Here is a 26,868-nt window from a genome sequence, read left to right as displayed (position 1 = left end):
CTAACAATGTTCTCTAACATAACTCTTAGAAATCATGGTTGGGCCTAACACAACTCCACAAAACCAGCTTGTGAGGTGAGGATTGCGCCCAGATATAAATACATTGTCAGACCATCTCCTATCCGATGTGGGACTCTTGACCATAACAATGCAGAAATGATAGTGAAAGTTACACAGCGGTAGATCCGTAGAAATAAATCAATTATGTGCTGTCTACAAATAAACTGCACAAAAATAAGGTGTATAAAAAAGTGATATAATACTAACTCAAATGCATTACTATTAAAAACAGAAAAAAACCAAAAAATTAACCATTTTAAGCTATGCTAGCAATGTGTGCAATGACCATAAGCACTATAGAAGCTGCTAACTTCTAACACTATAGCAGCTGCTATCACCCTTAAATTTCCATTAATACTATTAATTATGCTATTTATAAACATCATGTCATATCAAACTTGCGATTAAATGCAGAATGACTATAGCATGGCATATATATAATTCTAAACTTGCGATTGTGATGCATGTCAAAATAGATCAAACATAAATTTAAATGAATGGCTATAGAATAAAGTATAAACCCAATTCTAAAGCTGATGAACACTGGCAGAAATTTAGAATGCTGGAGAGAAAACGAAATGTATTTGAATTGACGGATTTTTAGAATGCTTATGTGAGCAAAAACGGATTTTTATATTGTTGGTGAGCAAAATACGTGTGAAAATTTCTATTTTTCTAAATTATATCTATTGTTGAAAGGTGCATAATGCAAATAGTCTTTGAGCATTTTCATGTTGCAAATAGTATATGTGAAGGCTATTCAAATACCAATCTTGTGTTGGTTAGTTAGAATATAGAAATGGGTGATCTATCTGGTTCAATAGATTTGTTTGCTTCTCCTTCACCAACTGTCCAGAACACAACTACTATGCAACCACCTAGAAGCCGTAAAAACAGATTTGCTGTTTGGAATGACTTCACGTTAGATCCTAACTAGGCAAACATAGGTAAAAATATCTTGAATGTAATATGCATAAATGTTAGATACATAGTCACAGATTGTCATATAGTAAGTGACAAGTTTTCCCATTGTAGTCGAGCTTCCTCAGAGACTTCAATGTGCTGATGCGCAGAGAAATGATATTTCTAGGAAGTATTTTCTCGTCTGGAAATGACTCCATGCCTACACATCCGCCTTCAATCTCAAAATGAGTGAGAGATTCAAGATTTTCCAACCCCCAATTCTTTTGTGGAGTAAGTATGTCACAATAGGAAATGGAAAGTAAATTTAAACTTGAAGGCAAGCCCCCAAATGGGAAAGATTCAATTAGTGGACATCTATGTAAATATAATGACTTTAATGATGTGAGAGAGTTCATAGAATTGGGCAATTTTGTAAGATTTTTGCTATTGGAAAGGAACATGGATGCTAGATTTGGTGTCTGTAGTCCTTCATCTGGGAAAGACCTCATTCCCATGCAATCTCTAATTTCTATAGACTCAAGTGATGTAAGATCACCACTAATTTCCCCTCTAAAATGAAATGATGAAAGATTGGAACAATTCCATATACAAAGAATTTTGAGTTTAGGGAACAAATTTAAGTTCAAGGTAGTGAGTGAATCACAACTATTCCCTATGAATAAATGTTGGAGAAAAGCAAGGTTCTTTCTTGATTCTAAAGATGGAATAAGTTCCAATGTTCTACAGTTTCGGATGTAAAGTGTTTCCAAAGAAGCGGAGTAAGGGAAGGATCTAAGAGCAAAACAATTGATAAGATATAATTCCCGAAGAACGGGTAATCCACCTAGCAAATCACTTGGAAGGAACTCTAATAATTCCCATCCTTCAATTTTTAGGCTATGCAGATTGGGCGGCAATGACCTTAATTGTGACACAGTTGTAACTTTTAGTATTTCAAAAGACGACCGTTCATCATCAATATCTGGTGATGGTCGACGGCCATTGACTGTTGTCGTGGTTGATGTATCAGCTTGAGTTGTCATTGGAATTTTAGCTTTAGCCAATGAAGAGGACTGTGGATCTGTTTGTTGTTGGATGCTAGAATTATCATTGGTTCCAACTTGTTGACTGCGCAGGCTAGAGGAAAGTTGTTGTCGTGGCTTTGGGATTCTTATTGAATCGAATGATGCAGGGTTAGGAGGTAATCTGCTTCGTGGGGATTCAGTTTCCATCCTTTCCTCGTGAGCAATTTCTTCAATCTCATCTAAAGAAGAGCCAATTGTATACTTATTGCTAGGAAAACCAGAATAGGATTGTGGCGTGATTTCCTGTACTTCTTCAGAAATTACAACATGTCGGTGCAATGATGCTTGTAATGAGTCATTCACTATTTTTAGTGTCATTTTCATGATATTTTAAGTTCACAAGCAAGTTTAAACAACAAAGAAAACAAGAAAAATAGAAGATTTTGAGGAAAGCAAATTTGTGTCACGATTGTTGAAAACGTGTCACGATTTGGAGCACAGGATAAGGTTCATTCGACATTGGTTAAAACGTGTCACGATGACTATTTCGTAACACGATTTTAGGGACATGTGGCACAAGGAAAGAAATTAAAGCAAGAGAAAACATGACTGATATAAAAGAGCCACATGAAGGAGGTGCAATTATTAGATGGTGTAAATATAAAGGGAAGTAAATAGGCATTGGGCCAATGTCACGTAAAATCTAGCTGACCTAAAATCAACAATGAGGGGAGTTTCTATAAAAGGAGAAAGAGACATGGATGTGCGGAGCTTTTTGTACAGGATTACGATTTTGCCAAAAAAACAGCCGCACAATCTTGCGAAACTAGGAGGTTGTATCACTTTTGGCACTTTTTGGAGAAAAGCCACGCGTTTGGAGATCACTACACAGCGGCGAAGCTCGCAAAAAATTTATGCAGGGGCAAGAAGAATATTTTTTTTGAAAACAAACATATTTTTAAGATAAAATATATTTTTAGTCACATAAATTATAATTTTTTTGGCAAATTCTATGGTACATTCAATAAATTTGGGTGTATCGGTACACCAAATCGTAAAATTAATAATAAATGAGTTGTTTTTTTGAAGAAAAATAATTATTTTCTATCATTGACAACTAAGATAATTAAATTTTATATACCAAAAATTTCGACGAAATAAAATTTAATTTTTAAGAATTTTTATTACTCGTAACAATGAATATTGATTATTTTTTATGACAAAATGTAAATTTTGTAATATGATCCTTATAAACAATGAAATGATGGTTTTTCTTATGAAATTATGTTTTCTAAAATATAAATATTGACAAATACCTTTTTATTTCATTAAAGTGATCTTTAATTTATATATTTTGTGAAACAAGAGTACTGATACACTCAAAATTGTGAGTGTACCATAGAAGTTTCCAATTTTTTTAGGTTTGTTCCTTAATAAAAATTATTCAATTTTTATCTCAGTTTTTTAAAATTTTACAAAAACAAAGTGTTTTTAGTCTTGAATTTAATCTCTAACAAAAAATTAAGGACTAAAATTAACAAATCTTAGAAACTTAACATAAAAATCACTATTTAGAAACGTTGGGCAAAATGTGTTTCAAGAACCCAATTTCATCAATAATTGCCTGTTTAATAATAGATTAATAGTGTCTTTTCAAATATAAATAAATAGGTTATTCGCAAGAAACTCATTGTTCATTTAATTTGTCTATGAATATTGTCTTGATAATTTTTATTGTTGAAAAAGGCTTCTCTATTGTTGTTATTGAGATCGGGAGTATCAAACCAATACAAATAAATCTATCAGTCTTGTGGTAATTTTTTTACTTTATTATTTATGTAAATTTTTGTGACGGAACTTATTTGAAATAACTCAATGTTTATTATTTGGGATAGCCGGATATAAGTACATACCGACCACTTCAAGTATAATATTTTTCTTGGGGTAGCCAAGGCTACCTCTCCCATGTGAAGGGCTACGCCCCTGCACGTACACACTTTAGAAAACAGTAGCATCACATATTGAAGAAATTCCTATGAGCGTAACATCTCTCTATAACTTCTTTTAACTTTGTTGCTTCTTAATTCTTTTATTATGTGTGGTTAGTCTCCTGAGGATTAGGTCTGATTCTGTGTAACCCTAATTGAAACATGTTGCTGTGAAATTCTATTTATTGTGAATGACAATTTAGTTTTTATTCAATTCAATTGTTCTTAATGCTTTTTATATCCTGATCAAATATAAACATGATTTAGTGAGAACGAATGACTACTGACGATAGCTTTCGACTTAGACCTAATTGAATTGTTCTAATAAACATGGTTAGTTTAGGAATGGATAATCCTTTATTAGTGATACTAGGTTAACGTTCTTAAACCTTCAAAGATTATTAGACCACCTAAGGAATTAGGGGCTGTAGTTTGAGAAGAGGGTTCTAACTCAAGGGATTGATTAGGACTATTTTGTTAACTATCGTGGAACTAGAGAATCATTCATAAGAATAGGTGCAGTATACCAATTAGGGGAACATAGATGATTCGAAAGACTTGATCTCATCTCTCTCTTTATCTTTTCCAAAATTATCTTTATTTTCTGTTTATTTAATTATATACAATCAAATCAAATCTACAAAAAAAATAATTTATACATCCTAAATATTTACTTTATTTCTAAATTGAGATTAACACAGTCCTCGTGGGAACAATATTTTTACTACTTCGATAGTATTTAGTACACTTGCTAAAATATCTATCAAGTTTTTGGCGCCTCTGCCGGGGACTGTTGAGTCATTTCAATTTGGTAATTTTGTTTTTATTTAGGATTTCTGTCATTTATAATTTTGTGTATATATTTAAAAAAAAAAATGATTGATGCTCTTCTTTTTCTTCTCATTGTACTGTGCTACTAAAAAGTTTATCCAAGTTTTGCAGCTATGATAGACAGGTTATACCTCCATGGCACAAAAGAGATTTGTATGTTGCCGTATGAAAAATATATGCTATCTTTGAAGATAGGATATTTGGACAGAAAAATCTCGAGATTAAAAGAGAGATGTGGTCGTTATGAGATGGATCAACCAGATAGTAATTGTGAAGGGAAGAAAGAGGTGATCAACATCGATTACAATACTCAACTTCAAAATATTTTAGATGATTTCTTGATGGCAAATCAAGTTTCATTTGAGAAGTTTGACGTTCAGTGTGGTGATCTTGTTGCAAAAGCACATGAGTCTCAGAGGAAGCTGGTTCAGATGGAGATTGAGTGTCACAAGGTTGTTGTGGAAGAAAATCTCAAAGTGAGGAGTGTGGATATTTTCCCGAAGTCTGAATCAAATGGGGTTAAGAAAATCACTCGTGTGCAAATGGATACATATTCTTCTCTATTGTGGGAGAACTTCAATTCCAAAAGTTTAACAATGGGAGCATGGGAGCATCTGCTGCTTTGTTACAAGTTCATGGAGTTCCTACCAAACAGGAGGAAGAAGAAGGGTGATATATTCCTTCTATCATATTTGCCACCCTAACAGTGGTTGAAGCGTCAAGCTCAATGACGTAAAAGAAAGCGCTTGGTGGGAGGCAACCAATCCTTTTTATTATGTCGTTATTTTCAGTATTTTATTTCTATTGTTGAGTCAAACAATTTGTCTTTCATTTTCATTTTGGTTTAACTCAGTTGTAACCCCCTATGATGTAATTGAACTTGCACTTGTTTATTATTGATGAATTTTCTTGTTTTATTGACTTTTTCCAGTTTAGTAACAAATATGTGTTCAAGTGGTATTCCAAAAGTTCAAAAGGAGGAGTGACTTGTGATTCAAAGGCGAAGTGTACGGCAGTAAAAGATAGGTAGTCACAACTCCCAGATATCATAACTGTCAGGTTCATAGCCAAACTTTATTTTTCCAATTTTACTTATAAAGAGTGTTCCATGCAATGAAAAGCATGCTGATATCAAGGCAATGTCCGAAGACTTGTAACTTTTTCCATTTCCAAAGGCATCTCTTGCACACCACTATCTCTGATATCAAGGCAACGCAAGTTTATCAAATTGCATATTCTTGGAGGAAAACTAGTGAGAGAACGGCAGTTTGTCAACATAAGTGTCTGCAAATTACAGAGATCACAAATGGAATCTGGAAGGGTCTCCAATGCAGTGTGAGAAAGGTCAAGGTAACATAGATTACTTAATCTTCCAATGGAATTAGGTAAGTAAGTAATGTCATAGTGTGACAAAGAAAGGGTCAGGAAGATATGTGGATTCAACCGATACTTAATACTTTCCTCCAATGCAAATGGGTCGATATGGCTAGGAGCCCGCTCAAGAGGCAAACATACCGGCAAAATGGTTCTTAACAGTTTTCTTTTTGTATCAACAAATGATTCTGGAAAAGCATGTGTGCTTCTGGAATATGACAAATGGTGATTGTATGATTCTCCAAACACATAGGTTGCCAAATCATGAACCAGATTATGCATTGTAAAACTTAAACCAGAACCAAAGGGTTGCAAAAATGACCTCATTACTAGATAACCAAAGTACTCATCACCAATGTCTTCGATGCTTTTGTGATTGGATTTAGTGTTTGAGTTTTGAAGAAAGCCTTGTGCCATCCACAAGAGGACCACCTCTTTCTGCTTGAACTCATAACCTTTCGGAAACAATGATAAATAAGCAAAGCAACGTTTAAGCTCTGCAGGGAGATCAAGGTAACAAAGTACAAGAAAAGCAGGACGGGTAGATTCAAATCACCTTCATCAATTAATTTGCTCCTCAATACATCAACCCATTCACTGAGATGTACCTTATCTTGTAAGAGGCTCCCAATCATTTTTGCAGCCAAGGGAAGGTTTCCTAATCTGTTGACTATTTCTGTCCAAAAGCATGCACCAAAAAAATTGACCATGAATTCTCTGATGACAGCAGACCTAGATGGAACGTATGATTAGCGTGTGGCACAAGTAGCGAATCATCAGGATTTGAGGTGAATATTATGGCACTCCCTGCTGTTGCTGCTTCAAACAAAGAATCAACAAGCATGTTCCAATTCTCTGATTCATCATCATGTTCAATCCTAATGATACAAATGAAAGGAATAAGAACATCAAGATTCATTTCGTAAGAAAAATAAGCTTGAGAACTTAACAGAGATAAAAACTCCTTAGAGTGATGATATATATACATATATAGATACGGTAAGGAATTAACAAACTAACTAACTACCTACTAACAACTTATTAAGTCGCTTGTGAAAGCTTATGAAAAAAAGTTATGACATGTCCATAAGCTGTTTCAACATATTGATTTTATAATTAGGGACAGGTCGAGTACCTGATATCATCCAACACGAGTAGAAATTTCTTCCGTTGAAAGCTTTCCTTCAACTTCATAGTTAACTCATGTAAATCATTTCCAGATACAAACTCCTCAGTAACTGCCTCAAGAATCTTCTTAGCAATAAAGCTAACTTTAACTTTGTAAGGAACAGTGATCCAAACTCTAAGTTAAAAACATTCCCTCACCTTGTGATTGAAGTAAATTACATCAGTAAAACCAGTTTTACCAGCCCCACTTTTTCCCTCTATGTTAATCACTTTAACATTCTGTTCACTAGTTGTTGATAACAAGATATCAAACACATATTTTTCTTCTTGTTCTCTTCCATAGAAATAATCTTTCGGATAATTTCCGTAGAAATAGTTATCTAAAACAACAGAACATGAAACCAATCCATGCAAGGATTCCGTCCATGTATTGCGTCGAGTTAAGCCAAGATTATCCTTCATTTTAGAAAGATCTATTAACCTATCCATGATGTCAAGTATTTGAACTTTTAAGTCCTTGCTTGGCTTGTTCGATTATGTGATTAATACTCCAAAAAAAATTGTGTTAGTTGCTTTGGTGGTAACATGCTGCTGCCACTGGCATAGAAGCCCTCTAAACTGTAAACAGAAAACTGTAAAGCGTTAAGCCAGTCCTTGATTGAATGGGCTTGGGCTTGTACCATGTGATGATGTGAATGTCATTGATTGTTGATTGTGTGTATGGCTGCTGCACTAATTGACCGAGTCTATAGAAGACTTTCAATATTATAGTTTCTAATCAATAGTATATATATAGTTTTTTTTTTCTTAATTAAGTAAATGGTTCCTATAGAATTTTGTTTTTAATTTTTACAAAATAAAATCAAAATTGTTAGTCCCTATAAAATTTTCGAGTAATGCTAGGGACACTTTCTTTTCAACACTCTCTCTAACACTCACTCTCTTATTGGATGAAACTAGTGTATGTCCCACCACCTTAAGTGGAACCCATTTCCAATGTGTGAGACCCACCTTCATTTAAACCAATAATGAAGTGAGTGTTTGAGAGAGTGTTGAAAAGAGAGTGTTGCTAGCACTACTCAAAATTTTCTATCAGTATTTTTAGCCCCTATAAAAATTTTTCATCTGTATTTTTAATCCCTGTCAAAAATTTTCCATCAACATTTTTATTTATTTTTATTATTATTATTTTATTTTTATCTTGTCTTTTTTAATTTTTTATTAAAACAAAGGGAAACACAAAATGAAATTTTGTCAAGAATGATCTGAAACATATACAATCGGATCATACTACAAATAAAATAAGATGACATCATCAAAGTGACATCACCAAGATGACATCACATGCCAACTTTCTTCTATTTGCTTCAAACTTGATCTCCAAACTACAATTTTGCCTTGAGCTCAGTGTCCCAACTTCTATAAATAAAGGGGTTTTTGAGAGAAAAGTGGGGGAAGAAAAAAAATAAAAAAGTTTTAGATAGAAAAAAAACTTCCTCCTTTCATGTTTCACCACTACAATTTTTTTTTAGTCTTAGCATGTTTCTTTTCTTCATCATTAACAACACAACCATCACTCAAACCACCGTTAAAACTACAAAAACCACCATTTAAACCACCATTAAAACCACACAAAAAAAAAAAACCCACATAAAACCACAAAAAATCACACAATCATCACTACAAATCAACATAAAACCACCATAAATCAACACAAAAAACACAATCATTACCAAAAACAAAACAACCCTCGTCTTTTTGTCTTTCTCTTATTCTTCCCATAAAAGGTATATCATCTTCCCTTTTTCTCTTTCCTCTTCTCATTTTCTCTTCCTCCTTTCATGTTTCCCCTCTCTCTATCTTTTTTTCATTTATTTTATATTAAATACACATATCTTAATCCAGAGTGTTGTGGTCCTAAACTAACTTTTAATATTATATTGTTGTTTAATTTATTTATTCTCCGGAATAATATGGTCCTTATTAATTAAATTAATCCAGAGTGCTCTGGTCCTAACCAAATCTTAATATTAGCTTAGAATTAAGTTAAATCACTCTCCAGAATAATCTGGTCCTAATTAATTATTAAATTAATCCAGAGTTCTTTCGTCCAAAATATATCAGTGATATTGTTCTATTTTTTTTTAATTTTTATATTTCTCTAGAATATATCAGATTTAACTCCGGCGCGGTGGCGCCGCAACAATAACTCGCCCGCCACCGCGCCGGATTTCCTTCCCACCACCCTCCTACATCGTTTTTTTAGAAGAATATAAGTAGAGAGAGAAGAGAGAGAATGAATTTTTAAAATGAATAAAAAACCGTCCACAACCTATATATACTACTAAACCGAACCGGTTCGGCTTTTGAACCGGTCTTAACCGACCCATGAGGCCCAACACGCGCCTCTATCATTTTTCAAAGCCCAATTTCTTTTTTTCATTACTGCACCCCCTTGTTACTGTTTATACCCCCTGCATCTCATCTTATTTTTTTTATTCATACATTTTAATATATTTTTGCATTTCTATTTTATTTTCCCTCGCATTTCATTTTCTTTATTAGTTTAAATTCATCGTGCTGCATTCTATTCACTCATGAATTTTAATTTTCGTCATTTTATTTTTACTCAAGAATTAGAATGTACTTAGGGCCAATGTACAATATAAATGAAAAAAGTGTGTGTGTGTGTGTGTGTGGGCGTGTGTATCTTTTATTTTCTTTACCGCTTTATATATAAAAAAAATGCAAAAAATTAGGTTAGGAATTTTGTGGTGATTCAACGTCACGACAGAAATCCACGTGCTTTTATTTTTATTGCTCCATTAGTCTAATTTTCATTCATTATTCAAAAACAACAAAAACATTCAAATAACAAAAATCACAAAAATATTTTCATAATAAACCTTGATTTTTAATCAAGTGATCGTTATTTTTATCTTTCTTAATCAAATTTCAAATCAATTTTAATTCTACTTTGAGTCCTTTTTTCAATATAAAAAATACAAACCAATTCTCATTTGCGACTTGGCTTTCTCTTAAACTTTTTCAAAACCAATAAAAAACACAAAACAAATCAAACGTCAATTTATATCCCAAACTACTAGGTTTTGATCCCTCAAGGGTACGTAGGCAAAGGACCTTGTCCTTCCAAATCAACTAAAATCAATTTTCTTTTTCTTTTCAACTCATCATTCAATTCTATTTTCATCTCTTTAAAAGCAAGCAAGTTTAAGCACAAAAGTTGAATAAAAACAAGAGGTTCTCGTAGAGTACTACGAATATTTAGGGTGTTAATACCTTCCCTAAATATAACCAACCCCTGAACCCTTAATCTTTAAAAATGTGGTATTTGAACCTTTTTCCACTTTCTTTGGAAAAAATTAAAAGTTCAGTGGTGAAATAGAAAGTGAGTCAAAAGCTAATCAAATAGTCGTGACCTCCGAAAAATGGAGCGACAGAAATGGCGACTCCACTGGGGACCCCTGATGAGATAAAATCGCAAGTGCACGGTCTTACCGAAGTAGTAAAAAGATGAATATCGTTCCGACAGGGAGTTATGCATTCAATTAACTTTAAATAATAATTAGACTGAAGGTTTAGAATGTAGAAAAGTTTGTATTTTTAATTAAAAGAAAAATAACAAAAGAAAAGATAAAAGCCTTGAGATTATTGGTTCATCTAAATGACAAGTCCTTCACAAACCAAACTATAAGCTTATAACTTTATGTTACACCTAATTTCTCAAGACAGTTTCTCTTTTGTTCCTCTAGCAACCAAGCCTATTTTGCTGACTTGATTACTATTAGATTTTGGTTCCTCTAACAACCAAGCCTATTTCGCTGACTTAATCATTATTAGTTCCCTTGAAGATCGAAACTATATGTCTCAAAGATTTCATAGACTATTTCGCTGCCTTCGAAATCCTTGTCTAAATTCACTTGTTCGAATATCAAAGCTCCACTTTCGTTTTATGAATTGATATTTGAGATGATGGATAAACAATTATCAAACCCTCCACTTTTGTTTCCACAGTTTGATAATGGTTGATCCATGTTAAAGCGGTGAATTTAGATAAGAAATTAGGGTTACATAAGATTAAGGCTTAGAGCTTGGTTTGATTAGGATTATGTCATTTAGACTTATCCAACAATCCCAAGACAAAGAGAAGTCTACTCACTAATGTTCATCGTAAACAAGGAGAAGAAGAGAGAAAGCATAAAAGTAAATAACAAGAAAGTAAATGAACTTTTATTAGAAAGACAATTGTCACATATTGTATTCCAAGAAAAGATGAATATTTGTGATGTCTAGCTACTCTATTTATAGTTTACATTCGACTTAAAATCTAAGCAATCACTAGAATGTTCCACAAGTAAACTAAAACAGAGTAGCAAAAGTAGTTCTGGAGTGTGGCACAGCCTTGCCAAGCCTAGCACGGGCCGTGCCAAGCTTCTGACTTTGGGGGAGATATATTTTGTCTCCAAATCTCCGTATTTTCATACCGAATCAGCTCCAAATCCCTTTCTTTTGCTCCAAGACTCAATCCATCAAATATTCGTTCCTGAAATATAACAATATGAAATTAAAGTAAAATAGTTCAAAAAGGAAATAATATAAATATAAAATAAACTTAAACCTAATTAAAACGAAACTAAATAACATATTAAAATAGATAATAAATGAATCATCAACCCCTTAAGAGGGTTGAGCCTAACTTGACTTTATTTAAATTTTGTGCTATAAACTTGCTTAAAAAAAAAAAAAGAAGATGAAAATATGTGTATATATGTTCTTCCGTTTTCTTTTTTTCCTTAACGTGAGTAGTGAGATAAGTCCTACACCTGGGCTTGAGGGAACATTAAGATAGGATGGTGATATAATCAAAGTGTTATTCCAAGAGTAATCTTGAGTGTTAGTACATGTGATAATCCCGCTAAATGGAGGTTCTTGGAAATCATACTATGTTGACATGAGTAATCGTGTTTGACACTATTATTTTCATGTAGCCGTCGAAGTTGAGGACCTTTAGTTACCTTTATCCCATCTTAGCCTTTTAGGACGTAGTGCGGTGGCTGATCAAGAGTAATCTTGAATTAGTTGATACACGATACTACACCCAAACGAGACTTTCCTACAAATGTCATTGGATCAAGAGTAATCTTCTAACCCGATAATATTTGGAAGTGGTTGTAGACTTTGGGAACTTGGTAGAAGCTTTGTTACAAGTGCAATTGAAACCATAGTCCTTACCAAATGGCGTTGTTACCCTTGACTCCAATATTGTGGATTTAACCTCACCATGTGTTCTATGTTCTTTAGCAATATCATACATGCATTCATTCATAAACAACTTTTTTCCATAAAATATCGTAGGATTTAAACAACTTCAAAAATCTTAACTAAGCTTTAACTTTTGTTAAGAACTTTCTCCTTGGTTTCACTCTTACTTTTGAAAAGGGAAGCAATTGCAGCATCTTCACAATTTTCAAATAAGACAATGTTCCTTATGAAGTTTACAATTACTTTGACAAGTCCTTCAAAAAAAATGTGTCTATTTTTTTTTCGATGAGCATGTCATGCATCATTTTTCATTTCATAGTTTCAATTTTGAGTCTCATAAATTTTTATTTTCCATAAAAGGGTCAATCCATCGGTAAAGTGGTTTGATCTCTTCACTCAAATTCAGCTCGCACATGCGAACACTATTGCAAACACAAAGAATGGATCAACTTGAACAAAAGGTCGACGAGCTTCGTGAAGAAGTGACAAGACTTCGGGCCGAGATTGAAAGGTTAACTGACTTGGTATCATTGGTGACGGTTACAAAGGATCATCTACAAGTCCAGCAAAGGTCCCAGTAACAATGTTAGCTGTTGCGCATACAACAACCCCGACAACAGGCTCCAAGAGCATGATATGATCCAATTCCCATAAAGTATGCGGAGTTGCTCCCAATATTGCTCGAGAAGAACCTGCCCCAAACTAGAGCGCCTCCTCGGGTGCGTGACAAGTTGCCGGCTTGGTATCAATCTGATCTCTCATGTGCCTTCCATCAAGGGGCACCCGGCCATGACATTGAGCATTGTTACGCTTTGAAAGCCGAAATCCATAAGTTGGTTCAAGCCTAAAAAGAATTGAATCCAAATGTGCAAGTCAATCCGCTACCGGATCAGGGTACCTAATGTTGCGATACATGGAGCGGATAACCGCAATTGGGTCATGTTGATGTTCCTTCTACTACCTATCTGTTCAAATAATGTGTTTGTCTGTTGTTTGCTGCTTTTCAAAAAAATCATTTCGTCCCGCCCAAGACGAAAGTGAACTTATTTAGGGCTTTTTGCTTCAGGCATTTTCCATCATTAATAAGAAAGTTGTTTTGATCCCGACTTTGTTTTTGTGCTTTTTTATGGAAAAATGGTAATACAAAAAAACCAAAAAATAATAATCATTTTCAAATGCCTGCATAATCATAACTTATACTTACCCGTCAAAATCAATAATCAAATCATGCATTAATAAACCCGTTGAACACAATAACTATGTACTCTCTCTCGACTTTGAGTTCCATGCGTCCGAGGTTGAAGAAAAAGAGGATGAAAAGTTCCCCAATAGGTATATTGCCTACCGAGGCATTTTGGCCGTCGAAGCTGCAAATACAAATATCAAGAAAGATTGTTCAGAAGATGACATTCATTTACAAAGACTGGCACGAGATGCTACCATTTGCCTTGCAGGGATATTGTACTTCAGTACACACTTCAACCGGGGCAACCCCCCTCCATCCCTCAGTATACACCATGAAGGTCGTACTTCCCGTGGAGGTCGAAGTCCCGACAATAGGAGTTCTACCGAAGTTCAAGCTTGATTGAACTTAAAATGCATGACGACCTTGTACAACTATATCAAAAGAGGTTGAAACAGACTTCCATTAAGAAGGTTCGTCCTCGTGAATTTCAAGAAAGAGACTTTGTGCACAAAAAGGTATTATCTTCCCAACTAGACTCTAGGGGCAAGTGGACGCCTAACTATGAAAGCCCATGTGCAATGACTCTTGTGCCTACAAACGGTGACAAACTCAGACTTCCTATGAATGCCGGTGCAGTCATGAAATACTCTGTCAAAAAATGAAAGCTCGATAAGTCACAAACCTAAAAAGGCGACTTAGGAAAAAAGGAGCGTCTCGGTGGACTGAAAACCCGAAAGGGCAGTCCAGGCAAAAATTAGAGACATGAACAAAAATGATTATCCTAATAGATTGAAAACCCAAAGTGGCGATCTATGGAAAAGTTAAGGATCATGATAAAGTAACTGCATCAGTCAGGCACCATCCACTTAGGGCGTCCAAATATTAAAAGACTTCCGACTTGAAGCATCTACAAATCAAAGACTCAGAACAAGGGCAATTCAAAGTCGGTAGGAAGAATGGCGGTTATATGCATTCAATGTACCTCCCCGTTATATTTACCATTTTCCAAAACAAAAAAATTTCAAAGATCCGTGGAGCCATGCCATTCGTAGGTCACCACTCAATTCATCAAATTTGAGCATGTGCCCATTTATTTGGAACTCTCATTTATTCTATTTGCAAATTTTCTTCTATTTTTGATGACAATACTTAAAGCAAAAAAAAATTCAAAATACAAAACCTTTTTACATCTTTTGAAAAGTGTGAACAAGAAACACACTCTCTTTGAACTCATGAGTAGGTGAAGCGTACATCAACATTCGCCTCGAGAACGGTTACACTCCGGAAGAAAAACATGGCTAAGCACTATGGAAAGGACCTCTTCCTTGAGCAAGATGTTGTCACAGTCCAAAAAAAATACAAAAATAAAAGCTCGCTAAGTTGAAAACCTGAAAATTGTTAATTTATGATTCGAATTACATTGATTAACATTATTTTGTTATGAAATCTCACCCCTTCTGCTTGAAAATGTTGCCCTTCGTATGGGTAACTTGCAGGTGATCGTGCTTAGTGTGCAGTTTGTTGTTGTGAGTGGCCTTGCCTCACTGTGTCGTCTAGGTCGCTCTGATACGTAACGGGATGGGGTTTTGATATGCATGCTTCATTCTATTACGTGAAACATTTGTGTTATTTTTATAAGATTGTTTAACTTTTGAAATACTTTGATGGGGCCTGCGTGCCAAAAAGATTTATGGATTATGAAACAATTTTCCGCTGCAACGTTTAAGTTATTTGGTTAAATTGTTATTTAACTATTATTGGATTATGTTAAATGTGATATCCCGTTTGTTTATGTTGTTACTCTGATAATTGTTTTTAAGAAATTTTTATATTGGGAAAGCGGGGTGTTACAAGAGTCGGATCCCTCTCTTCAACGAACTTGGGTATCCCGTTGTTATTTCACGTCTCAGTCAAATCATCTTTGTCATCATGCATTCATAACTACATCACGAGCATTCATAATATCTTAGGTCAAAATTGTTGCACTTTTATATTTATGTCTCTTCGGCCCGTCAAATCAAAGATTCCATCTTCAAATCTCCGGACGAAGAAAACTTAAATAGGGGCATCTGTCATACCCCAATTTTTGACCTAAGATCCCATTTCATTTTTCTTTTGGCCCGGAATATTTTTTTGCCTTTTTTAGAAAAATATTTGGCAGAGGGATTTAGAAATAACTTCTTGTCGGAAACTTTGATAATTTAGTCCTTTTTATTTATTTTTATTATTATTATTTTCTATTTTATCTTGTCTTTTTTTAATTTTTTATTAAAAAAAAAGGGAAACACAATGAAATTTTGTCAAGAATGATCTGGAGCGTATACCAGAACGTTCTCCAAAACGTTCTGGTCATACTACAAATAAAATAAGATGACATCATTGAAGTGACATCACATGCCAACTTTCTTCCATTTGCTTCAAACTTGATCTCCAAACTACAATTTTTCCTTGAGCTCCAAGTGTCCCAACTTCTATAAATAAAGGGAGTTTTGGAGAGAAAAGTGGGGGGAGAAAAAAAATAAAAAAGTTTTAGATAGAGAAAAAAATCGGCAACACACCACTCCAATTTTTTTTTAGTCTTAGCATGTTTCTTTTATATCATCTTCCCTTTTTCTCTTTCCTCTTTCTTCACATTTGCTCTTCCTCCTTTCCTGTTTCCCCTCTCTCTATCTTTTTTTCATTTATTTTACATTAAATACACACATCTTAATCCAGAGTGCTCTGGTCCAAAACTAACTTTTAATATTATATTGTTGTTTAATTTATTTATTCTCCAGAACAATCTGGTCCTTATTGATTAAATTAATCCAGAGTGCTCTAGTCCTAACCAAATCTTAATATTAGCTTACAATTAAGTTAAATCACACTCCAGAATAATCTGGTCATAATTAATAATTAAATTAATCGAGAGTTCTATGATCCAAAATATATTAGTGATATTTTTTATTTTTTTTATCTTTATATTTCTCCAGAATATATCAGATTTAACTCCGGCGTGGTGGCGCCGCCAACTCGACGGCCACCGCGCCGGATTTACTTCCAACCACCCTCCTCCATCGTTTTTTCTAGAAGAAGATAAGTAGAGAGAGAAGAGAGATTTTTTTTTTGGAAAGTAAAAGGAGAAGAGAGAGAATGAATTTTTAAAATGAATAAAAAATCGTTCACAACCTATATATACTACTAAACCGAACCGGTTCGGCCTTTGAACCGGTCTGAACCGACCTAAAACCGACCCATGAGGCCCAACGTGCGCCTCTATCATCTTTCAAAGCCCAATTTCTTTTTTCATTACTGCACCCCCTTGTTACTGTTTATACCCCCTGCATCTCATCTTTTTTTTTTATTCATGCATTTTAATTTCTTTTTTCATTTCTATTTTATTTTCCCTCGCATTTCATTTTCTTTATTAGTTTAAATTCATCGTCTTGCATTCTATTTAGTCATGCATTTTAATTTTTGTCATTTTATTTTTACTCAAGAATTAGAATGTATTTAGAGTCAATGTACAATATAAATGAAAAAAGTGTGTGTGGGCGCGTGTATCTTTTATTTTCTCTACCACTTTATATATTAAAAAAAAATGCAAAAAATTAGGTTAGAGATTATGTGGTGATTCAACGTCACTACAGAAATCCACACGCTTTTATTTTTATTTCTCCGTTAGTCTAATTTTCATTCATTATTCAAAAACAACAAAAACATTCAAATAAAAAAAATCACAAAAATATTTTCATAATAAACCTTGATTTTCAATCAAGTGATCGTTACTTTTATCTTTCTTAATCAAATTTCAAATCAATTTTAATTCTACTTTGAGTCATTTTTTCAATATAAAAAATACAAACTGTAACACCCCGTTTTCCCAATATACAAATTTCTTAAACATTTATCAGAGTAAAAACCATAAACGGGATATCACATAGAAACGTAATCCAAAAACAGTTAAATAATAATTTAACTTTCACATAATATCTTAACATAGCAGCGGAATATTAGTTCATAAATCATAAATCAGTTTGGCACGCAGGCCCCAACAAAGTATCTCAAAAGAGTTAATCAAAACAGAAATTATCATAGCAGTTCACGTAAAAGAATGAAGCATGTTATAGCATATAACCCCATTCCGTTACGTATCAGAGCGACCTAGACGACACAGAGAAGGCAAGGCTACTCACGACGGCAACTGCACACTAAGCACGATCACCTGCAAGTTACCCATACGAAGAGCAACATTTTCAAGCAGAAGGGGTGAGATTTCATAACAAAATAACATTAATCAATGTAATTGCGAATCATAAATTAACATCATAATCATTTCTTTAACAACATTGCATAATTGCTAAACAGTTATTGCGTAATCATATATCCAATTATCATGAACAACATAACATAATTGATAAACACTTATCACGTAATCACATATTCAATCATTATCAACAAGGCATCTTAATCATGACAATGTGACAATGCTCTTAGACTCCTTATATGCATGTGGTACCAATCGTCATCATAAGTATTAATATACTTTAATCGTGCGGAGGACAAAGCTCCTATAAAACGTGCGGAGGACAAAGCTCCTAATAAACGTGGTGAGGACTAAGCTCAATGATATGCTATGCATGGACTCTTAACAACAAAACACCGTAATCAACATATCAACATGCATCCAATAATTTGGAGCTAAACTTCATCATATACCATATGCACTTAGTTAAATAACGGAAGCAGCATAAACAAGTCACATAACAAGATGATATCATTATATCAACAGCAAATTATTTGCATCATAATTAACTTTCATATCTTACATGATTGTACAATACATTAATCATGCTTAATTAACGACAACATGTCTTAAAGGCTTTACAGATTGCATTAAACGTCATCATCAAGTTTCATTACCAATTAGGGGTTCACTCTTGATCAACACGTGCGACACAGATCGCACAAACACTCAAGCATCTAAATTCTGGTTGTGCTCGCGAGGCGAGAGTTCTTACTCGCCATGGCGAGTACCACTCATCTCCCAAATTAGTGTTGTTCTGGGTTCAATCTGATCCTACATTCATTCCTAATCAATACTAGGTATGTTCAGGCACTCTAAGGCATCCAAGGTCCAACTAAAAAAGGTCGAAACACAAAATATGACATGCTCTCTGCCTAAGCTCGCGAGGCGAGGAAGGGTTGTTCGCCGTGGCGAGCGATGCCAGGAACGCTCGCGAGGCGAAAGGAAAGGGCTCGCGAGGCGAGCGATGAAGTTCATCACTCGCGAGGCGAGATTCATTGCTCGCCGTGGCGAGCGATGAATGTCGCTACGGCCAGGTTTCCTAAAATCACAAAAATCTGTCGATCCACATGGTTCTAAGCTTGTTTTTGATTCCAAAGTTCGTCCTAAACATTATCTATGGTCTAGGAACACTTTCTACATCAATTAAACCAATTCTCACCGTTTGATCATCAATTCTAAGGTTTTGACCTAGTTTTCGTTTTCTCCAATTAATCCTAATTCTTGCTAATTAATCATCAGAATTACAACAACCAATATTACTGAGTTATTAGTCTCACCCTTACCTTAAGTTTGCAGAAAATCGCAGCCCTCTTGGTCTCTTGCTCCTCTCTAAGCTTTTTCTCCCTTTTTCCAAAAGTTTTCACGTACAATTGGTTTTTCTAAAAATTAGGTCTTCCCTATTTATATCTTTTCTTAATTACTTATCTTATCTCACTTTCTCCCTAAAACTATCTAAAATATCAAAACAGCCCTCAACTAAATATTTTATATTATTTTCAAATCTTTATTTTATTTAACAATAAAATAATTCTCATATCCTTATCAAATCTTCCAAAACTCATAACTCATCACGTCATCGATCAAATCCTCATAAATCATCAAAACATATCAAAATCATGCATATATTATATAATTATAATATAATCACCTAAACTCGATTAAATAAACGATTAAACGAAAGTGGGCGTTACAACTCTCCCCCACTTAAAAGATTTTCGTCCTCGAAAATTTACCTCAAGCAAACAACTCTGGATAAGACTCCAGCATCTTACTCTCAAGCTCCCACGTCAAGCTTTCACCAGTCGCTCCGTCCAAACGACTCTCACGAGAGGTATCTCCTTGCCTCTCAACGTCTTCACTTTACGATCATCAATCCTCACCGGTAAAGTCTCTACCGTAAGGTTGTCTCTAACTTGCACATCGTCACTTTGGATTACATGAGATGGATCCAGAACATACTTTCGAAGTTACGACACATGGAAAACGTTGTGCAAATTCGAAAGATGCGGCGGTAAACCCACTCGGTAAGCCACCGTTCCAACTCTTTCCAATATCTGATACGGACCAATAAACTTTGGGGTTAACTTCTTTGACTTCAAAGCACGTCCTACACCAGTCATAGGAGTGACTCTCAAAAACACGTGGTCTCCTTCTTGAAACTCAAGATCTTTTCTACGCTTATCATGATAACTCTTTTGTCGACTCTGCGACGCCTTCATTTTCTCTTGGATCATCCGAACTTTCTCAGTAGTCTGCTGAACAATCTCTGGTCCTAAGTTGAAGTAGATAAAATAGTCACAAGGAAGGGGGGTTTGAATTGTGACCCTTTAAAAATTATCCTGAAACTTAAAAATGATTCTCAAGTTGTTTACTTGGAATTATGTTAACTTTCTGACTTCAGAATGTTCTGAAGTTCATAAACAAAATTGTTTACTAAAGTATAAGTGTAAGTGTGTGTTGTGTATACTGTAAATAGAATAGTATATAGAAGAAAGAAAGAACACACAAAGCGTTATAGTGGTTCACCCAATGTGGGCTAGTCCACTCCCCACAATCCTGTGAGAGTTTCCACTAAGATGCTTGAGATAACCTCTCAAGTCCTGCACCTTACAATCTTGTTCACCTGAACAATTACAATCCTGTATTCTCTAAGCCTCAACAGGCTTGCACCTTCTTGCTAAGTTAACCACTTAGACTTTTACAACCTTTGCTCAACCTAACATTTTAGGACCTCTAAAAGCTAGATGAGACTTTGTTACAATTTGTATGGAAGTTGGATGTTTGTAAAACAAACAGTGGAAGAAGAAGAAGAGGTTATCCTACAGATAACAAGAGTATTGATTTGCACTAAGTTGATGAAAGACTTAGAGATTGATCAATTTCAGTTTGCAAAAGCTTCAAACAAAATCAGAGTTGTTTTCTTGTATGCTTTGCAATGGTGCAAGTTTTGCTAATGCCTTGATCTCTATTTATAGAGTCTTTGGGCTCATATAGCCGTTGTAGGATGTCCAATGGTGTTATGCCATGTGTCCTGGGTCCCACAAGCTTTAACTTGAAATTCTGGGCAAACATTCTGATCTCTGATGAACATCAGAATGTTGTTGTGTTCATGATGATCTTCATCTGGGTTCATCATGTTCTTCATCTGGGTTCATCATGTATGAATGAACACATGAAGTTCTGGGCTATGCATATGCTTTTCATATGAGTTTCTGGACAATAACCAATGTATGGACTTTTCTTCATACATCAGAATGTTCCTTTCCCAGATTTTGTCTTGGAACCGGTGCAGGAGGATTTAGTGGGATTCTGCATCTTCATGCCCATGCTTTGAGAGATTGTGTTGTCCTTGTTCAGTACCAACTCTCAGACGTGTCTATCTCTTGTTGAAGATGACAGATTTGCAATGCTTTTGCTTTTTGCTTTTCACCTACTGTACTGTTCATAAAGTAAGCATGAGCTGAGCTGAACATTCTGACCATCAGAATGTTCCATCTGTTTCACTTAGGATGATTTGTAAGACTACCATTTGATGTAATCAAATCCTAATAGTGAAACAATAATGAAGAGCAGTGATTTTAACATCTAGGATGATATTCCCTTGTGGAATATTCCTAGTACATCAATGCTCATAGTCTTACATGAACATTGAATGCCTTCTTTGACATAATCCTTGTATATGCCTTTATTGCTTGATTGATCCATGCAAATGTACTTTCCTGGACATATACCCATGTCACATGTGCCTTGCATGACCTTTGATCAAAGTTCTTGAGACTCTTGGCTTGTTTAAGAACAACCTTCTGATCTCAGCTTGAACATTCTGATCTTCAAGCAACATTCTGATCTAACATTCTGACCTCAGTGTTAGATCATGAATTCAAATGTCCTTTGATTTCTTGATTCTTGGTATGATTCAAACCTTGTTCCTGTTTAGTAAAACACTCAAGAGCACAAGTTAAATACCAAGGAATTAATCAAAGTCCATTAATTCTTTAATCATATTGGTTTATTATCTTTAAAATTAATTAGGGATTTTGCCTCAACAATCTCCCCCTTTTTGAAGATGATAAACTTATAATTTAGGATTAAGGATTTTGATTATATATATGAAGAATAACAGAGCTTAAAAAATTATTTTAATGCTCCCCCTCATTTTCATAATCCATTATGCAGAGTTTTTTTGAACTTTAAAAAGCTCCCCCTCAATTTCATAATATGTTGCATAATATAAAAATATGCAAGATTGAACCAAAATCAATATTCATTCATTGATATAAGACATGAAGTACATTACATGATACATTTGGTTCAAAAACAAAAAAGAAATTAAAAGTGCATGTGATCAAGCAAAAACAAAAGATGGGGTTTGTAAACTCCAATAACAATTGATCACCTAGACCTACTTAGGGCCTATAACTAAAAAAAACTTAAAGACTTTGAAATCCTAAAGCTTCTCCCCCTTTTGTCATCTGCAAAAAGGATAGGGAGGAAATCTGAAAAGATTCATGGAGTGGAGTCTCCAGAATCAGAGGATGGTTCTGCTTCAAAGATGGAGGGGTCATCAAATACTGGAGGTGGAATGGCTAATCCAGGAGCATGAACTTTGACAGTTCAGTCAGCCAGCACACAAACAATTTTGTGGGTCTTGGTGGAGACCCTAAGTGCCCTTGAGACTATCTTCTCTGCTTTTGAAGGCTTAGCAGGTTCAGCAGGACCAGAGGCTGCAACTTGCTCTTTGTTTGCAGACACAAAGGTATTGAGAGAGTCAAATAAAGCAGCCATGTTTGGAAGTTTACTTGTGTTGGTGGTTTTCTTTGGTGGTGGTGGTGGAATATGTGAGGGAATGGTGTTTGGTGTGGGGAGGTCAGAGACCAAGAAGTTGGTAGCACCTGCAACAGAACCCATGGTGGAGGATGATGGGTTAACAATTCTGACCATTTTGGGCCATGAGCTGTACCTCCTCAGAGGGCAGAGATCATGATGCCAAAGGCATGGGATCAACTGACAGTTGGCCATCTGGAGGGAGTTCATTTGAGGCATGCTGATCATCAAGCTCTTGATTGTCTTGATCAGCCATGACATGAACATCTTCATCATTCTGGGCTTCAGTCACTGCAACATTCTGAGCAGCAGAAGTTTCAACATTCTTAACATTCTGAACAGCAGGAATTTCAACATTCTGATCTTCTTGAGCTTGCTGAGTAGTTTCTTGTCCATCTTGAAACACTTCATCATTGAAGTCATTGTTGACATCTTGAATGTTGAGATCAATTCCTGTTGAGAACTCCTCATCTTGAGCTTCTTCTTCAATGCTCATGTTTGAAGCTAAGAGCTCAGCCACTTCCTGAGCTTCTTCATCAACATTCTGAGTATCAAACTCAATATTTTCTTCAACTCTTTGATCTTGATCAACAGAGTTGGGAACAACATTTTGAGGGATTTCTTCACTTTCATCAACTTGATTAACTTTCTCAGCTTCTTCTTGAGGAGATGCATCATCAATCTTTTGAGCATCCTCTTTAGTCATAGATTCTCCAATCAAGGCTTTCAACTGTGAACTTCCTTGTTTAACAATCTCCTTTGCAAGCTTGGAGACTTCAGAGAACAGATTTTCTGCTGATGGGGAGGGAGTTTTGGTATCTGTGATCTCTTCAACCCTTCTTTTCTTCACAGCTTTCTGAACATTCTGATCAGAAATTCTTTTACCAGATCCAGAGGGTCCAGAAGTTTTGGAGGCTGGCATATTGGATGAAGTAATGTGGAGTTGACCTAAGGTCTTGGAAGAAAAGGTCATAAAATCTAGCTTACGTTTCTCTCCTTCAAGAGGCACTTTTGCCTTTTAGAAAATGGAAGTGAGATGCATTCCATAGGGTAGTCCAGCAGATGTTTGTTTTATGGCTAGGCATGAATCAATCATGTGTTGAATGATGATAAAGCAAAGATTTAACTTAATCTTTTTCATGAGATGGTAGATGAAGCAAAGGTCTATATCAGAGACAAGTTCAAAAGATCCACATCTAGGTAAAAGACAATGCCTAATCATGTTGTGAAGAATTTTGGGAGTATCTTCCAAGTTTGTGGAGTTAAAGGTGTGATTTTCTTTGGTGTATTTAACTATGAGTTTGTTACGGTTAACTCTAGACTCATCAAACCAAAAACTAGAGTATAGCTGATTACCTTCATTAGGAATCTTAAATGCTTCAGAGACAAATTCCTGAGTCATCTTGATCTTTACACCTTTGACTGATGAGATGAGAAACTTCTCATTTCCATTCTTCTTTTCCTGAACTGATAGGTTGGTGTAGAACTCTCTGACCAAGTCTTCATAGGTGTGTTCTTGAAGAGTTATGAAGTTGGTCCATCCTTGAGGTTCAGTGAACTCCTTCATATTCCATGCCTTGGTTTCCAGACTTTCAAGGTTGAAATACTTGGTTCTGCTCATAGGTCTGAGAGCAATTTTCTCAGCCCTAGATGTTTTTAAGACAGCAATGTCCTTACCTTTTCCATGCTTCTTAGATGAACCTTTTTCCTCTTCAGATTCATCTTCCTCCTCAGACATAGAGAAAGCTTCAGTTTCAATCTTCTTTCTCCTTTGATAAATCTTTTCTGCAGCTTTGGCCATCTCCTTTCCATTACCACTTTTCTTTGAAGAGACTTTCTTTTCTTCATTTGGAGAGCTTTCTTCAGATTCTCCATTTTCATCACTCTCTTCCTGAGATGATGAGCTTTCTTTGGAAGGAGAGGGAGTAGCAACCTTCTTTCCTTTCTTTGAAGATGCCCTCACTGATTTTATCAACTCAGAGAGAGTTTGCTCAGAGTCTTCTTCCTCAGGGTCTTCCTCTGTTTCTTCCTCAGAATCTTCATCAACACTTGAATCTTTCTTCTCTTCGTCAGATACTAGATTCACGTGGGATACCTTTGGTTTCTTCAAAGGTTTCTTCATCCTTGTTGATCGTCTGGTAGGATTGGTTCTAGGTCTAATGGATTTAGAAGATCTAGGTTTTGAGGATTTTTGAGTTTTGGATGCAGGAATGACTTCGTCCTTAAGAATGGTGCGTAAGGGAGTTTTATTCAAGGTTTGATCAGAGGATTGATCAGCAACGGTGTTGGATGGTGGTGGTTGAAAATGTTCTTCAGAAAGTTTTGAGGTGGTTTTGGTTCTAGCCATTTTTTCAGAAAATGAAGAACAGAGTAGTTTGAATTTTTGCGAAGAGAGAGAGATGAGAGGTTAGGAAATAAGATGGAAGTGAAATAATCAGAGTTGGTAACTGATTATATAGACAAAACGTGCAAGAGAAAAAGAATAGTAGTGATATGATGACAGATAGCATTGGGAAGGATGAAAAACTGTCAAAAAGCAACGCCTAGGAGAGAGAAAGGAAAAAGTAGCCGTTTGGGAAGATGAATGGATTTTGGATGATTTGATGGTTAAGCCATTACATGGTGGTTAAACCTTAAACATGACTTCTTATAACCAAGCATTAAATGCTTAAGATTATGGAGGGATTTTTTGAACAAGTCAAAACAAGATCTTACACATGAGATTGTTTGACCCAGAATTTAGGTTCAGAAAAAAAAGTTTCAAGAACATCATGAATGGATAAACTCAGATGAACATTCTTGTGAATGTTCTGATCGTATGAATATTGCAATGAACATTCTGATCATTTGAACATTATGACCTGATGAACATTCTGAACTCAGGAACATTCTGATGAGTGTGAGATTGAGATGGATCTATCTGATTTGTATCAGATGACATCAAGGGGTTTAGTTTAAGGTCCTTAGTGATCAGTAATCAATCTTTATTGGGATTTTTCATGATTAACAATTTTTCTTTAAGAAAATTGAATCTATCCTCAACAAGGGGTTTTGTGAAAATGTCAGCCAATTGATTTTCAGTATCAACAAAGCTTAATGCAATATTCTATTTCTGAACACGGTCTCTAATGAAATGATGTTTTATTTCAATATGCTTAGACCTAGAATGCTGAATAGGATTCTTAGAAAGATTAATTGCACTTGTATTGTCACAATAAATAGGAACACTTGTGTACCTTAGAGAGTAATCTTCCAGCTGATTTCTTACCCATAAAATTTGAGAGCAGCAACTAGCTGCAGATACATACTCAGCTTCAGTTGTGGAGAGTGCAATAGTGTTTTGCTTTCTGCAAGACCATCCAATCAATGCTTGTCCTAAGAATTGACAGGATCCACTTGTGCTCTTCCTCTCAACTTTGTCTCCAGCATAATCAGCATCACAATAGGCTGCAAGATCAAAACTAGAACCTTTTCTATACCAAAGGCCAAGATCAGTAGTACCTACTAGATATCTAAAGATTCTTTTAACTACAGTTAAGTGAGATTCTTTTGCACATGTTTGAAATCTAGCACATAATCCTACTGCAAACACTATATCAGGTCTGCTAGCAGTCAAATATAATAATGAACCTATCATGCCTCTATATTCTTTTTCAAAAATAGATTTTCCACTCTCATCCTTATCTAAACTTGAAGATGGATGCATAGGGGTGCTCATGATTTTTGCCTCATTCATTTTATATTTCTTAAGAATGTCTTTGACATACTTTTCTTGACTTATGAAAATTCCATTTGAATGTTGTTTGATTTGTAAACCAAGGAAAAAACCAAGTTCACCCATCATGCTCATCTCAAATTCACTTTGCATAAGGTTGGAAAATTCTTCACACATTTTTATTTTAGTAGCACCAAAAATGATGTCATCCACTTCTTGATTTGAAAACATGATTTGGTTTTTCTTTGTCTATGAATCCAGGT

At 35.1% G+C, this 26,868-nt stretch overlaps 1 protein-coding gene across 1 annotated transcript; it reads right to left on the bottom strand.

Annotated features, from left to right (window-relative positions):
- Window positions 1-5,938: 5,938 nt before the first annotated feature.
- Window positions 5,939-7,798, bottom strand: LOC25479464 (putative disease resistance protein At3g14460). The gene is made up of 5 exons (XM_024774852.1): window positions 7,549-7,798; window positions 7,317-7,458; window positions 6,914-7,059; window positions 6,738-6,857; window positions 5,939-6,636 (listed from the first exon to the last, which is right to left on the bottom strand). Exons 1-5 carry the CDS (start codon window positions 7,796-7,798, stop codon window positions 5,939-5,941), a joined length of 1,356 nt encoding a protein of 451 aa, XP_024630620.1.
- Between the last annotated feature and the right edge of the window lie 19,070 nt (window positions 7,799-26,868).

The sequence above is a fragment of the Medicago truncatula genome, chromosome 4 (assembly GCF_003473485.1).
Source record: "Medicago truncatula cultivar Jemalong A17 chromosome 4, MtrunA17r5.0-ANR, whole genome shotgun sequence".
Lineage (NCBI taxonomy): Eukaryota > Viridiplantae > Streptophyta > Magnoliopsida > Fabales > Fabaceae > Medicago > Medicago truncatula.
Note: the sequence above shows the minus strand (reverse complement) of the source record. Positions and strands in the feature narration are given on the sequence as shown.

Bases quoted from the DNA above. Each gene is read 5' to 3' on its own strand.
- LOC25479464 (XM_024774852.1), bottom strand. From the start codon at position 7,798: ATGGATAGGTTAATAGATCTTTCTAAAATGAAGGATAATCTTGGCTTA. The intron at 7,060-7,316 runs GTACTCGACCTG...TTGTATCATTAG, and splicing joins CTCGTGTTGGATGATATCAG to GATTGAACATGATGATGAAT. The intron at 6,637-6,737 runs GTGATTTGAATC...TGTTTCCGAAAG, and splicing joins GAGCAAATTAATTGATGAAG to GTTATGAGTTCAAGCAGAAA.